The sequence below is a fragment of the Chaetodon trifascialis genome, chromosome 16 (genome assembly GCF_039877785.1).
Source record: "Chaetodon trifascialis isolate fChaTrf1 chromosome 16, fChaTrf1.hap1, whole genome shotgun sequence".
Classification (NCBI taxonomy): domain Eukaryota; kingdom Metazoa; phylum Chordata; class Actinopteri; order Chaetodontiformes; family Chaetodontidae; genus Chaetodon; species Chaetodon trifascialis.
In genome coordinates this window covers 2,540,225-2,557,002 of record NC_092071.1, presented here as the reverse complement: position 1 = coordinate 2,557,002, position 16,778 = coordinate 2,540,225, and the positions used below count along the sequence as shown (strand labels likewise).

The following is a 16,778-nucleotide window of genomic DNA, read 5'->3' as shown; positions in this document are numbered from 1 at the left end:
GAGATGACGCCTTACGCCGGTTGCTCATTCAGCACTGCCCTCCATCTGTGAGCAGGTGGTGGAGGTGAATTATTTCCCCTTTAACGCATGCTGATCACACGTAGAAGAGAAAAGTCGGGTTCACCCTGTATCTGTTAAATTCCCTGCTTTCATGACCACAGTTAAAACCAGCCTCCTTTCATTTTGTCGTTTCAAGGATCTGAGCGATGGAAGCCTTTGAAAGCCTTTAATTAAATACTCGTTGAGTCACAACTTCAGGTCAGCCCGCTTCATTGTGATGTATCGACATCTGTGCCCACAAATAGCTCAACAACATCGTAATTCACCTGATCTCTTCGTCTGCTTGCCGCCAATAATACACTTAGTAACTGCCCAGCGGGGTGTTTGACATAAAGTGTCCCCCCAGCAGTTAGATCACCTCAACCCTCGCAGCAGATGGGAATGCTGCTGTAGACAGTGATGGAGTAGCTGAATGGACAGGTACAATATCACATATTGAGGCACATCAGGAAGGTTGGGATCGGCCTAATTCACCAGTCCAGTCGATCATAATAACAAATCTGTCAGCAAACAACAACAACAGGTGAGTTTTTTCAAAGCTAGTTCACGATCAGAGATTAAAAACATAATCTATATACCTCAAACATCTACAAATATATATGTACCAGTCATGTATTTACACGTAATAGCTCAGGATGCAACAGCATTGAGGAAATAACACACAAAGGAGCCAAAAGGGACCTACTGTGCCTCTATGAGGACAAGTTACCTGCAGGTATTTTACTTTTTTTTTTTACTTGATTGTTTCTGTCCGAACCATCAGTGCTGAGTGCTGTCCTCATCCCTGGACATTTTGTCCTCACACAAGCCTTCAGTGAGCATTCACATAACGACTGAAGAAATATGCTAATTTAGGAGTCAAGAATTATGCATCAGTCTCTTCCAAACTTTTCTGAGACTAGAAAGGATTTATGTTGTCACTTTTTCAATCAGTCTTTATTGGTAAACACAGAACAAGCACACACAAGTGTACAATAACACATAAATAGTATAAAAAATTAAAGCCTGGATGGACTGAAGCTACGCAGGATGGATAATATCACCATTCCTGATCCCAAACACTGTTCATCTGAAGTCGAATGCAGGGCAGTAAACGCTTTTTCAGACACATTTTACTCAGAGGAGACTGAAAACCTGAAGGAATCTGTAGTTCAGGAAAGAACCGAAGACAGAAATTAATAATCAGTCGAATCCAAGCAAGATTCCAGTTTAATGGATTCATAAAATTATTAAAAATAAAAATATCTTATTTGCAGTTTTTCAAAATGTGATTGGTTATCAGCTTGTGTGTGTGTGTGTGTGTGTGTGTGTGTGTGTGTGTGTGTGTGTGTGTGTGTGTGTGTGTGTGTGTGTGTCTTCCTGTGGGAATCAGCTGCTGATTGAGGGAGAAACAATCAGCGAGAGCCTTATTACGTTGAACCCAGCCTTCAGACTTACTAATAATCACACCGGCTAATTGATTAGAATTCAACAGAATCACATGTTCTCACCCATGACTCACAGCTCAGCATCATCCTCCTCATCCTCATCATGTTCAGCAGCGTGCCCGGAGGATTTCCCCGCACTGGGTTACACTTATAAAGAAGTGTTACTTCTCAGAGTCATTTTCAAACGCCTCGCTGGACTGGAATAGATGCCGCTCTGACAAATAAATCAGGGAAAATGCTGCGTAACAGCGTCACATCTGCTGTCATATTTATTGCTACGATTCTGGATAATCAAGCCAAAACCAGGCCGAGGTCACACACCAGGAAAGACTCTGACAGAGCCGTGGACAGACTCAGTCTATGAGACAGCTAGCATAGCATAGATGCTAGCCAGGCATTAAAAATACCTAATGACACCAGCAAAGCTCACAAATGAAAAGCTGTATTTCTTCTTCCACTGTATCTGCACTTAAAAACACACCCTGCACAGAAGTGGTGGGTGGCTACAAACAGTCCCTCTCCCTTAATTGACTAATTGTTGTTTTTACATGTATGTTTAGAGTGCAAACAAAAAAGATGCATTATTTCAGTAAGGTGGCTTCAGAAGTGTTGGTACTCTCAGGCTGGCTGTTTCCCCATGCTTAGCTTCAATGCTAAGCTAAACTAATCACTTTCTGGTTCTATAAAAGCGACAATTTGAGCTTCTCTTATTGATAAATAATCTTACATTGTGTTGTTTATTTCTGTCCATCTTAAGGCACATGCAGTGCTGTCGGTGGCACGTCTTCTGTTGTTAGATGTCGTTGTGTGATGTTTTTGCAAACTGTAAATTTACCCCTGATGAAGGTCTATGGATGAAACCGAAGCAGACTGAGCTGAGACGCTGTCGCTATCTTTTAAATTCAGTTTATTCACCATCATTCACTTCCTGCATTGCTTTGATTATGCATGTCACTTCATGCTAATGCAGCCTGCTGTTTATTCTTCACTCCCGACAGCGTTCAATATGCAACAGTGAGCTCGTGTTTGCATGCGTCCCGCTCAATGTATTGAGAAATTTTCAGCCAAGGCGGAGCGGCTTTGTGTTTTCAGGGATGTTTATTTAATTCTGCAGCGTCTCAGTGACGCCTGACGTGTGAGGGACGAGCTGTGGAAGCCAGCCGTCAGTCAATCACGACGTTCAGTCCTGTAATTGACCGACTGCTCCGTTTGTCTTTCAGGCCAATAAACTTAGAACCAAGACCCTCCACAACACACTCAACCCTGTCTGGAGCGAGACCCTGACCTACTACGGCATCACCGACGAGGATATGGTCCGCAAAACACTCAGGTACGCTCACCTGCTCTCTGTGTGCCCATAATGAAGAGAGAGACGGAGAATGTTTGGAGGAAGGAGGCAAGGGAAAACAAGAATGACGGGGACAGAGGACAGGTGGAAAAAGAAAGAAAGAAAGAAAGGAAGAAAGAAAGGAAGAAAGGTAAGAAAGTTGGGAAGATAATGAGAATAGAAAGAGGGAAAAAGAAAAAGGGAGGGAGGAAAGAATAGGAAAAAATGGAGGGAAGAAGGAAATTAAAGGAATGAAGGGGAAGGGAAGGAAGGCAGGGAAGGTAATGAAAGTAATGGAAAGGGGGGAAGCAAGGAATGGAGGGAGTGACAAAGGAAAGAAGGAAATGAGAGGAATAGAAGGGAGCGAAAAAGGAATTGAAAGCAACTGAAGGGACGGAGGGAAATTAGATAAATTGAAGGGGAAAGAAAGAGAGTGATGAAATGAGGAATGAAGGGGAGAGAAAGAAAGGAAAAACATGGAAGAAATGATGGAAAAAAGAGTTGAGTAGAGAATGAGAGGAAGTGAAGCGGAAATGCAAAAGAAAGGGAAAGAGGGAAATGAAAGCGATGGACAGAAGGAAGGAAGGAAATGAGAAGAGTGGAAGGGAAGGGAAAGACGAAGAGAAGGATGGAAAGTAAAGGAAGGAAGGAGAAAATGATGAAAGCGATGGTGAGGAAGGAAAAGAAGAAAGAAAGCAAGAGTTTAGAAACCAGTTTTCTGTGATGGTTGTCAGTCTCTCTCTCTCTCTCTCTCTCTCTCTCTCTCTCTCTCTCTCTCTCTCTCTCTCTCTCTCTCTCTCTCTCTCCTGCCTCCAGAGTTAAATCACATTATTACAGCCTGTGTCTGACAGCAGCCATTTTAGCCAGAAATGATGTGGTTATTTATCCCGTGTCTCCCTCCTCTCGACACTTTATGATGCATGTTTGCGAAGCCGAACGTGTGACAGCCCCCAACCGCTCTAACGGCCGGGAAACCCTTCGTTTGCGTAACCTCCACACAGCACTTTGTTTGGGCGAGACGACTTCCTGTTTGCTCGGTTGTTTGTGTTGAGAATAGACTAAAACCTGGAACAGAAAGGTGCACTTCCCCTGATAAATGTGACGCTGTTATGTAATGGAAGTGTTACTTCACTGTTCTTTGTCCTTTATTTTTACCAAAGTGTGAACTCTGTGGTGGAAGTAGCTTATGTAACTACATGTGTAATGTTTTGCTAGCTACAGTTACAGAACTGCGTGTTTCCCAGTGATGGATGGGCGTTTGCAGGGCCAGCGGAGGATCTGAGTTTGCTTTAGTTTTGTTTTGAGTGTGGGCGTGCGCCTTCAGTTGTGACTTCCTGTGAGTGCAGGCGTTCATAATATCACCGACAGCCTTGTTTGTTTGTTGTGTGCAGACATTGTGAGGCGCCTTCTGGAACATCCTCACATCTGCTCGGCGGACTGCCATAAAATGTTCCACAGACGTTCATCACCCCCAGAGGATGAATCCCTCTGACTTTATTGATCCTCTAGCGTCACCATGAGGGTGATATTTGTGAGAAAGAACAATCAGACGGGTTGCCGTTAAGTCTGATGTCCCCCTTCTAACTAACGTGATTATCCCCTCACATCTCGTCATCACCAAACATGCAACACTAATGACAAATACTTTATACACTGCTGGCTGGTTTAATCCACAGCAATCCACTATAAGATCATCATATGTTTGCAGCATGGCCGTCCTGTGAGAACCACGTATCTCCAAAAAGTTGAACGAGCTCAGAAAAACAGCCTCTCTTCAGCTTTGTGATGCATTTTCAGCTGATCCAAGAGGATTTTTAAAGAGCTTATTGAGCTGAAGACGGAGGAGAAATCTTCATCCTTCCTTTATCGCAGACATTCAACACATCTGGAGATACGTGTTTTTCATGAAAAAGTCCATCCATCCATCCATCCATTTTCTATGCCGCCTATCTCGGCTGTCAACGGGTGAGAGGCGGGGTACACCCTGGACCGGTCGCCAGCCGATCACAGGGCACATACACACACCATTCACACTCACACTCACACCTAGGGGCAATTTAGAGTCACCAATCAACCTAATGGGCATGTTTTTGGTCTGTGGGAGGAAGCCGGAGTACCTGGAGAGAACCCACGCATGCACGGGAAGAACATGCAAACTTCACACAAAAAGGCCCGACCCGGGAATCGAACCTGCAACCTACCTGCTGCGACACCGTGCAGCCCCATGAAAAAGTCTAATCTGAAAAAGTAACTAGTAACTAAAGCTGCCAGACAAATGTAGTGGAGTAAAAAGCACAATACTTTGAACTTGTTCTTAAGTACTGTGCTTGAGTAAATGTACTACACTGCATTCCACCACTGGCTGTACATTATAACTGCTAAACACTCACGTGTTAGCATGCTGCCGTTAGCATTTAGCTCAGCCTCACAGAGCTGCTAGCGTGGCTGCAGACTCATTCCTTTTCTGCAAAATGTACCACAAATACTGTTTGTTGTCCTATTGTAATATCTGAATTCTGAATGTGAATTTCACTCATGATATATTACCTTCAAAGGTCAGTACTAGTACCATTGTACTGCTAACAGTCTCACAATCCAGTACGTTGTGTTTTCTAGAGGCTGTACACAAACTTCTCAGCGATGATCCGTGTGTTCACTGCTCACTGTGCAGTAAACTATTTAGTGTCTGTCAGATGAGAAATAATGAATGAAGCACCAGTTGTTGTAAACCTCTTAGAATTATTCAACACTGTTGTCCACAGTGTCAAGAAGCTGCTAGAGCTCTTTCTCCGACTTCATCCATTTCTGAATGATACGTTTTACAATTACAATTACAATCAGTCACTTGGCAGACGCTTTTATCCAAAGTGACGTACATGTGAATTCACACACCGACGGCGCAGCATCGGGGCAGTTTTTGGGTTCAGTATCTTGCCCAAGGCTTCTTTGGCACGTGGACTGCCGAGTCCAGGGATCAAACCACCGACCTCCTGAGCCACAGCCATTAGATTAACGGCTGAGCAATGTGCTCATATAATCATTAGAGAGTGACTTTGTCACCATGTAATAAAATGTGCTTGTGTTGTTTTTAATGATTTCAAATGGAATAATTGATTTTTCAGGCCTCAGATGAAGTTGAACATACTGTATCTCACAGCTGGTGAAGTAACGCTGAATCACCGTTATTGCCTGGCAACCTTATCCGCACTCTGCAATCATGGTTATTTGGTATTGCAGAGCAGGAACAATATGATTTTATTGTCACCGCATTGAGTACCATAACAACAATGAATGTCAGGAATACTGGCGACTTCTCAGAGGTGTGATCTGACGGACAGTCGTCTGCACACAAGCCAAAAAAATCTGTTCACATAACTGCCCTGATTAGCCATTTTCCAGGAACAATGCTGTGAGAGAGGCCTCCTCATTCCCAGACAACACTGTTCATTTCTTTCTGTAAATTGAAATCTGAATTCAGCACCACCTGTCCATGAAGCAGATAAGATATTTTTTATCTGTCGGGTTTCACTGGGATTCTGATTACGCCGCATCCCCCTCAATGCTAATGCATATTACTCATGCCGTTGGGCGCACAAAGGCTGCATGTTTTCCTCTGCACGGCGGCTGATTATGCAGAGAAAAACACTTGAAACAGGCAGTATTCCTCAACATGAGCCTGATGTTGTCATGAGTGCGAATCATGTCATGTCAGGGCTGTGAGTGCACACAGGGGGCCTGTTTTCTGCATTTATTGAAGACATAGATCCACCGGAGAGCGGCATTGTCCCACATCTGTAATTGGCATTCATTGTGAATGTTATGAAATGGCAGCGAGGAATATAGACTCGTAAAGCTGAGGCTCAGAGTACTGTATATGTATCTTTGTGGTTTTGAAAGAAGAGCTGCCCTTCAGTTCCTCGTCAATCATTATCTTTTGTAAGCAGTCTTACTTTGTAATATAATGAATTTTGTTGTTTATTGATTGAAGACCATGCTGGCAAACGTACACCGATGTTTTCAAAGGATGCTGCTGTGCTTTGAAACAAGGATGTGTGCTGCGTTCATGTGTGTGGTGGAAACAGATAATCCAAGAGAGTAAACAGGCTGAATGTACCGTGCACGACGGCCCAATTCCATTGAGGAATAAGATGAGAACAGTCTTCAACCTGCGATGTGTTTGAGTCGTGATTTGGCTCTAAATGTCATTGTTTCAATATATTTGAGTGTTTGGGTCCCTACATGGCTGAATGCTTCTCAAATCCTAATTATGTCATAATTTACTGTCATGCATATTGAGTCTGAGAAAAATGTCCCTCGCTGCAGAACTGCGAGGTTTTTGCTTCAGTGTGATGAGGCCCAGAGAGGCATTTGGAGCAACTCTGTAGTTCAGTGAAGATTCTGGTGAGAATTGAACGGCTGTGATTGAGGGTGATGAGCTCCAGGTAGAAAATGACTGGTTTTATGGTTTTAAGCCTCTGTTCAGCCACAGAATCTTAACCTGAGCCTCACTTCGTTCACGTCCTCCTCTTCCTGCTCTGTTCTCGTCCCCTCAGGATCTCAGTGTGTGATGAGGACAAATTCCGCCACAACGAGTTCATCGGGGAAACGCGAATCCCCCTCAAGAAGCTGAAGCCCAACCAAATCAAAAACTTCAACAACTGCCTGGAGAAACAGTTACCTGTAAGTCCACCGTGCACACGCACACGTGTTTTTTAACAGGATGATGAATCACTCTAGACAGAAACACCGATCAGACTAAGTTGTTTGTATTGTCTTTGCTACATATTGAACTTTTCTATACAGTACCATTCATTACTATACACAGCAAAACAATACTATACTATACTCCAGTGTACACCATACTATATTGTATTATACTGTACTAACAGCATTTAGCATAAAATAAGTAACAACACCGATTAACACTGCAGTATGTGCTCTACTGCACTATTATACTATACTATTCTGCTATACTATTCTCAGGTATAAACCTTACCACAGTATTCTGTAATATACTCCAGTGAGTAAAACAGTATATTGCACTATACTGTATTGTACTATGCTTTACTGAACTATACTATGCTATACATACTATTCTGTTGTCCTATACTATGCTCTAGTATATTCCATATTATAAAATTCTATAATATGCTCCAGGAAATAATACAATATTGTATACTATACTCTTTATTTATTATATTATCCTATCCTATCCCATACTATACTATACTATGCCACCATACCATACTATACTGTACTACACTGTCGTACAGTATATACTACACTATTCTCCAGCACATACTGTACTAAACTATAGTATGCTATACTGTACTACACTGCACTAAACTACACCATTCTATACCTTACTATACTGTACAAAACTATACTATACTATACTATACTATACTATACTATGCAGCGCTTTACTGTGTAGTACATGCTATATGATGCTATATTACACCAAACTACTCGGTTAAACATATTTACTAATATTTCTAATTAATAAAATATTTGGTATTGTATCTTATACTGCAGAAATATCCCATAGTTTGGTTGCAATAAACAATATCATGTTACATATAAGGTAAGGGGTTAAACCAACTGAAGAGTGTGTTGTGTTTCTGGATTTATGTGTTAAATGTTTAACAAGAAACTACTCATGGAAATCACTGGAACACCGAACAACAGAGCAGAACTGGAGAATTTTGGTGTCCGAGGTGAATAGTCTGATTTCATCACAGAATATTAAGTAAAGCCTTGGACATTTAACATTTCATGGCCGCAGGGTGGTTTATATTAGCTATGAGCCATTTTATTTTCCCTCACTGAAGGACGTGACATGGCAGGAAGTGATGGGCAGCAAGCCTCTGACCTTAGTGTGTCTTCTCTGTCAGTACATTAGTAGATAATATATTACTCTACACTTTCCACCTTCCTGCTAATGAAATAACCTATTAATTTAAGCAGTAGTACAGGAAAAAAAAGGCAATACCTAAATTGTTTTTATCATCAAGGGATTATTAGAATGATGTTACTTAGAAAACTGACATTTCTACAGATATATAAATACACACTGCTTGAATCACTTGTCTGAAGTTTTTGCCAGGTCTAGTTCAGTTTGGTTTCTTCTTCAGATTTCCAAACAATACTCAGCTATATGTTAAAGCCTGGATTACAGTGTTTTATAGGAAGTAAAAACTGAAAATATGAACTGGAACTGGACATTGTTAACTCATTTTTCATAAAATAGTTTTCACAGTAACCACAAAAGATAAGCAATCTCCAAAAAGATTTTTTAGATCTGCACATTAAACAGACAAAAGCTTAAATCCAGCTGTACAGGTGTTCCACACAGTACATGTTGGTAATGTCGGTTGGTTGGTAAGACGAACACCAGACCAAACATCAGTATCCATACGGATTCAGTTTCACCACATGACAGATTAGAGCATTGGGTTTTGAGCCCATGAGTGGGGTGCAGGAGTGGATTATGTGTTATGAGAGCACAGCAATAGCGTGTAGTATCATTGAACTGTGATTGAATATCCTTTTCAAATTGCCTACACAGTTTTTGGTTTAAAAAAAAAGAATCCTGGATCGTCCATGTTCAGAGTACAGTACAGTGCTCGGAGAGACAAATTCCTGTTGCTCCTCTCATATGCTTTGTTGTCCATGTGGGAGTGTGAAACTGCATCCGAAAATACAAAATACGCTCGTGTATAACTGGTATCAAACAGCCACGGTGCGTTTGCCACCGCGAGCCCTGATTTTGTCAAGGTTTATTTAGTGTGAGCACATGCTGCCCTTCCAAAATGAGCATATTTCAAATGTGTGTAGTGATTAATGTTTGTCATACAACCATCACAGCGTAACAGCATCAGTAGAAATCACAGACACAGCATGGCTGGAGTTAGAAAGACTGATGACCCTGATGAAGGCCACAGGCTGAAACACAAACCGTGTCAGTTTGGATATTTACAATAGATGCTGTCAGTCAAGTATATTCATAGCCTCCACCACGAAAAGCTCATCCTGACGGTGGATTACATGATGTTTCTGCATGAATCCATACCGTCACCGTAACTAAATGTGCAAATGATTTAGAAAACTGGAAGCAGACCTGCTTCAAACCGCTGGCCACGGATTTTCAGCAGCTATCTACAGCAAAGACTGGATGGATTTACTTCCTTTTAGTACAACTGGAGGCAATCTCAGAACCCATCAGCCATTGTCTGATGATGATTTAGTCTCTGGGGGAAATGGCCAATGTCTCTGGGCTTCTGGTGCAGCCGGTGGATATCCGGGCCAAGATTTCTTTTCTGTGTGCCGCTCATTGTTTGCAGTCCAATTAGCAACTTGAGACATGAAGACGGCATCTCAGCTGATTTATATAAGCTGATACTTGCATGTGACTCTTCCACCTCTTTTGCTCTCCACATGGACTGTTTACGTGTATGCACCCAAAACCCACTCAAATGTGATTGATCAATACTACTCAGATGATAAATGGTCTACAAAGGGAAACCAGAACTCTTGTGATACCAAAGCTGTCCTTTGCAGACAGATTCTGCATGCATGTGCAGATATCTGTTCGTAGAGATTAGACTGAAGGAGCAGATCTGGTAGCTCACACCATCACAGCGTGCAGAGGCTTTTAGAGCAGATGTTTGTGTCCACCTTCATCACTGTTTTTTGGGGAGTTGTCTGCTCTGTCCCAGTTTGGTTGCTTTGCTATTTTGCACCACCCTGTCATGTGTCTCACCTTAGCAACAGAGAGTATAAAGCACAGTTTGGCCATTTTCACATTGAAATGCCTCAAGGCGAAGTGAAGCGGTGAGCGTGGTTGGTTACTGAGGGGAAAAAGCTTTCTGCTCTGCTGGCTTTTGAAGTAGCGGATGAGGAGTTCTGTCTGAACACAGGATGTTGTTTGCTGTGCTGTGGAGAATAGAGCACCGACCATTTAATCATCTCATCCAGCAGCTAGCAGTGCCCGTCTTATTGATGGTTTTGGGCTGGCACTGGAGCTTTTTGACTTTCTGACTGTCCAGCTCATCAACAGGTCAGCCAGTACACCTGTGGAATGGACCTGTGACAGGTGGAAATATAGTTAAACAAATGCAGAACACTATGATAAGACAGAGCCTAGAAGTCTAAATTTGTACCTTTTTTAATTATTGTGTCTTCTCATCTAAATCATCCAAATCACTGGGACCACTGCAACTTCATCATGATGCAAAGTTCATTCATGTTCAAGTTAAAGCACCCAGGAATGAGCAGTGAACATGAACCTGAGGGGACCAGACAAATTCACACTGAAACTTTGTCATTATAGTTACCACCATAAACAAAAGAAACAAGGACACATTCCCTGAGAAAGGTCTTTAAAAACAGAACTGTTTGTATGTTTTGCTAATCTCACAGTACCTGGACAGCTGTGTCCTTGCTAACACTGTGACCATTCACCCGTTTCTATGCAATGGATGTGTCTGCCAGCCTCGACTCTGGATCTGCCCTTAGCGTTGGCACCAGCAGAGAGCAAGAGGGCTCGAGCAGTGTGGGAGCCAGCAGCCTAATCTGGCAATGAATCTTGTATCTGTGCAATACATTTCTCCATTCCCTCGGCTCGGTCGGACAATGAAAGGCTTAACTCTAAGAGATGACCACCAATTTGTCGCTCACCCTGTTGCCATTTGGAGGTTTGAGTCCTGTTTTGGAATAGCACTTTGTCTCACTGCGCTGCATGTAAACCAGTGTTGAAAAGCTGTTGCGTTGTCTGCCCCGGACGCTCAGCACCAGCAGTAATGATGCTACTGTGCTGAATTCTTGAAGAGGGCACACAAAAAGTCATGGCCCATTAGTGGAGGAGCCCTAAGGGTGACAGTGTTGTGGACTACAGCAAGATATCTTGACAAGTAATGAAACTGTTAAAGTATGGACATTCATGGTCCCCAGATGGTGATTATGACCCTAACATCCCCATCAGGTCAAAGTCTTCTCTTACAGTAAGACCTTGGCTGCGGTGCTTATGGCTCCATGGCTCGCTCCATCAATTACAGTTGGCCAGCCAGTGAGGGGTCACAGTCTACTCACTGCACAATCCACCAATACAAAACTCTTTGCACATTAAACCTGCAATAACTGATTCTTTGGCCACTCGTCAACAAACTATAAACATGACACTGACATACTTTCACTGTATAAAGTCTTTCTGGTGAACTTATTAGCAAACGGTGCCAGTTGTCCAGTCAATCAGTTATGGATCAATGTAAACATTCGTCTGGAGTCATGTTTCCGGCCCACCTGGTGAATGTGAGTCCAGTATTCACTACCTTTTAAACTCCAATGTTGGTTTCCACTAACTCAAAATACCTGGCTGCTATATGCTCCACTATGTTCACCAGCTAGTTGTTAAATGTGTCTAACTTTTGGTGCTGACACACGACTGTCTGCAGCCTCCCCGGGCCAAAAGAAGGAGTTGGCGACACTCCAACCCTCTGGCTCACCTGTGGATATTCATGGTTAATGTATATCTCAGTGTCATTTTATCCATTAAAGTCCACGAAAACCTCAATCAACCTACTAGTGATGGGGTCCAACATGAATACAAATCATTCCGCCAAATTCTCTCCGGTTCATTCAAGGCAAGGCAGCTTTATTTACAACACACATTTCATTCAAAGTCATGAATTCCCTGACGAAGCAGTCACCCTGTTTGATGTTTTCAATACAGATCATTGACATTACGAGTAATTTAGTGCTGCTAAACCTAGTCCAGGCATGCAAAATGAAATTACGTTGGTGTGATGTTTGAATCTGATCCGAACTCTATCCCATCACTATCGTCGTGATCACATAAACCTCAAACCCCCGAACCCTTAAATAAAAAGATGAACATAAGCTCCAGCCCCCTTCAAAGAGTCAAAATTCCCGTCACTGTCTCACATGAGATATTTCTGTATTTGTTGTTTTCTCACTGGCTTGAAGTGGGCGGGACTCAGTTGGAAAAAGGTGATGTCAGATATATCCGTGCACCAATCAGAGTTTGGCAACATTTGATTCAAACTGTGAGGACAGTTTGGGGGTTGATTGCTTATGTTGCCAACCACACCCACACAGTCCCGATGAGGCAGACTGCTCAGTTTTGACTGTTAAACTCTTACTAGATAATAATTTTGAATGTTTTCCCCCAAATTTTAAAGTTGAGTTCTACTTTAGACGTGAGTTTTTGTTGCAGAGAAAGTCGTCAGATTTGAAAGCAGGAACATGTTGCGTGTGCAGACTGAATGCCAGTGCCCTGCAAGCCACGGCCTCTTCTGTTGCATCAGCACAATGGCCAGCACCCCACTGCTCCCTGAGAGGTGTTGATCTGAGGGATCCTACCAGGACATTGGCAGGAGATGCGTTTTGGCCCGGCTTCCTGTTGCACACATTTACAGCCTTGTATCCTGAACTACCCACGCCTCGGTACAAAGAGCTTTGCTAATGACATGTGGCGTAGAAACAGACCTGTGCTCCTCTAAGCATGTCAGGATTTCTCATTGTACTGTTTCAGTCAGGAGATTGGCAAAGAGGGAAACACTTGTGGCAGGTAATTACGTTTTTGCACTTCAACCTGCATGTTAAGAAATTGAAATTGATTAAAGGAAAACTCCTCTTCATCCTGGGATATCACCGGATCTTTTTCCTGGTAATGTCTCTGTTTCCGTGGTAACCCCCCTGGGACTGAGTAATACCTGAAAGCCAGTCAATACAGCTGGAATATTATTGTGTTGGTTTGCTACCTCTGCTGCTCTGTTATCAGTGTGTGGAGTTCAGAAAACAATGCGGCAGGCAGAGAGCGAGCGATGTATATCTCAGTCCATGATTTAGCTCTGCTGCTACGTTCATTTAGAGCGATGTGCAGACAGTCACGTCGGAGGTGTCCGGTTATACTGCGCGTTAAATTCAATTAATGGACATCCTCTAGCCAATCTTAATTGAGTTTTACCCAAGGCAATGGTGCAATTAGCTGGGAAATGTTAAGCAAACACTACTGCACAGCAGTGTGTTTGTTTATGTAAGTTGATTTTGTGTTTGAGCAGACTGATGGAAAGAGGAAAAGGAGGCTCGCAGAAGCAGGGGAGGGCAGACTTTAGTCCATGAAGAGCCGAGTTCATGCAGGCGCAGACAGCTTAAGTGTTTCATTTTGTGATTAATGATGTTACACGGTAATTGAGTCTGTAAGCTCTAAATATGCCGATTTGTTGGTCTATCTTGTTTATATGCCAGCTTAAAAAATCATTTGTTAGGGATGGGAGGCCGGCCAGGCTAAATGCTTGGTCTGTGGGTGTGAAATAGAAGAGGAGACACTGAGTGCTGTAAGGATGTCTGCACTTGTCAGGTATGCCGACCTTGATACCATCCAGGCCGCCTGAGGTTTGCACTTCCTCCCTCGCTTTCTGTCTTGATACTCCTGCATTCCTGTCAACCTCTCGGTTTGTCACAGACTTCCCAAAGTGCATCTTGTTAAAGGAGACAGAGAGGCAGAGACAACAGTAGGATGTCCTAAACGTGGATAAACAGCAGAAGAAGAGACAGGACTAAACGGATTTGACAGCGAACCGAGGCGGCGGCTGAAACATGCTGGCGTGCCAGATGAAATGGATGCCGAGTCCACAAGTCCAGTGAGACGTCTTGTAAAAGTCATCTGTGATTCATGTAGAGAGAGTCAGCTCCCCGGAGATATCTCATTAGTATCCTGCTGTGGACACTGTTGGACAGATTGTTGAGCAGTGTCTCCTACACACAGTACAAGACGGAGAAACAAGTCAGTGACTGCAGACTTTTCTTCTTCCTTTTATTATTCTCACACTGTTTCTGAATATTGAGGATGCTCTGAGGCGTCAGTGTCGGACTGTGAATGCGTGAGGCCACAGCGGTTTTCACAAAGACGGCTGCTTGAAGCTCCTGGTGATTACTGATCATGACGTTCCGAAGCAGCAGTTTTCAGTCGGCCAAGTCACAGCTGTGCGTTCAACAAAGTTGTTGGTGTAGTGTTTGTCGAAACAAGCGAACAGCAGAGTGGTTGTTATGACTGAGACTTTTTGGCATGATCTCATTTTTCATTTGGGTTGTTCGAAGGTTGTCAAAGTTGCTACAAAACCTTTTCTTATATCTTTAAACCTGCAATAACTGATTTCTTATTTGGCCACTTGGGGGCAGCAGAAACAAGTTGTGAACACAGCATTGCTATTCATTTGTGGTCGTCCACCTGTTGCATTTAGGTCCAATATTCACTCTTTTATCTCTGATTTTGGTCTCTACCAACTCCTGAGGAAATATTAATTATTATGTTCACCAGCTAGTTGCTAGCTGTCTGCCTCCTGTTTGGTGTTGAGGAGTTTTTTCACTGAAAACAGCCCTTTTTGTGATTTTCACTGAAATTAAGCAACACCATCTTAGTGAGAGTGGTCGCTCGGGGTGGTAGCCACTTTCCACTGCAGTGTCCATTATACGACCACTGGGGGGCGCCAAAGTTGGAAAATCTTGTGGGCTCTAACATACAGTACAACAGGAAGTCATTGTCACAGAAGGATTCATCAGTGGTATTTGTGACGCTGTCTTTCGAATTTTTATACTGCAAAACTACATTTGATAAGCGAAACAAAGAACTTTGAAATACTTTTTCTAGAACTGTGTAAGTTTAACTTTATAGCTTAGGCTGAGTGGGAAGTAATTGGCACTTTGTCATAAAGTGAGTCTGAATGTGACAGAAAAACTAATGACTATCATTTTAAAATGGCACAAACCAAATTGAAAGAACTCACAGACCCAATGCCCACATTTCCACGGGTCAGTGCACTTTCAAGTAGCTCTTGATAAGCCTGAAGTTGTTAAGCCTCGGCGCATTTGCTCCGCTGATATGGGTGGCCTTATACTGCATATGTGGTTTAAAATAAATGCTGATGTACGTAAAAGCCCAGTGCATATTCAGCAACTGCGGGAGCGTGCTGGGAAATTGCATTTCTAAGTTGGTGGTCACTGCAGTGAAAAAACGACGCTCAAAGAGCTCCTTAGAGGTCTGTTCTGCAGTCCTGGAAAAAGTCATCCGCTCAAGTATGTATTTTTCTCTCTGGAGAGTTCAAAGTGCTCCGCGGAGCTCTGAAAGAAGGCGAGAAGACAATCGCACTGATACGGTAAGAGCATGATATGTGGTAACTGCTACTTCACCACGAACATGCCCACTACCCATTAAGAAGTGACTGCTGATTGATGGCTGGTCAGGTGGTCGATTACGGGCAGGGGTAATGGGCCTGGGTCTCAAAGCTGGAGGTAAAACCACAAGCTTAAAGACCTTCAAAATATCTCTGAATGAGCAGCTATTCAATCCTTCAACCGCCCAGACTCTCAGCCGATCAGGTTACGTTTATATGAATACATGTTACAGCTGCATGTTACGTTAAATATGATAGTTTAATGCAATCTACTGTGGAAGTGAGAGACTGAACGTACAGTTGACACTGAAAAGCATCAAAGGCGACGGTAGCAATGAAAGCAGAAAATACTGAGAGCTTTGTTTCTATTTATTGTTTTGCACAATTTCTAAATATCTTATACTGTTCAGTCATGGACACCCTCTGTATTCTAAGCATCATGTGATAATCTGCTAATCAACCCGATTATTACAATTATGAAGGAAACGTCTTGTGGAAAGTCGAAGCCCGTCCAGTTAGAAGAACCGTGACCTGAATGAATGAATGAGTCTTCACAGACGATGACATTAACTGATTCAGCAGTATGCATGAAAACCTGATCACAGATGTAAACCTCACACTTCTTCATACTTCTCTTCTTTTTGCTTCTTACACAAATTATTTTTTCTTTTTATCTTTATTGGATGAATGATGTTCAGTCACAGCTGAAGCTCAGTTACACATTGCTGCATGTTGGATCTGAACAAGAAAATAAAGAAACTAATACTTACG

General features: G+C 42.7%; 1 protein-coding gene across 2 annotated transcripts in view; it reads left to right on the top strand.

Moving 5' to 3' along the window:
* Positions 1–16,778, top strand: part of doc2b (double C2-like domains, beta) — a 111,442-nt gene that overhangs the window by 82,575 nt on the left and 12,089 nt on the right. For both annotated transcript variants that reach the window (XM_070982733.1, XM_070982732.1), the window contains 2 exons: positions 2,708–2,817; positions 7,368–7,494. In XM_070982733.1, coding sequence (XP_070838834.1) covers positions 2,708–2,817; positions 7,368–7,494 — 237 coding nt within the window. The remainder of the gene's footprint in view (positions 1–2,707; positions 2,818–7,367; positions 7,495–16,778) is intronic.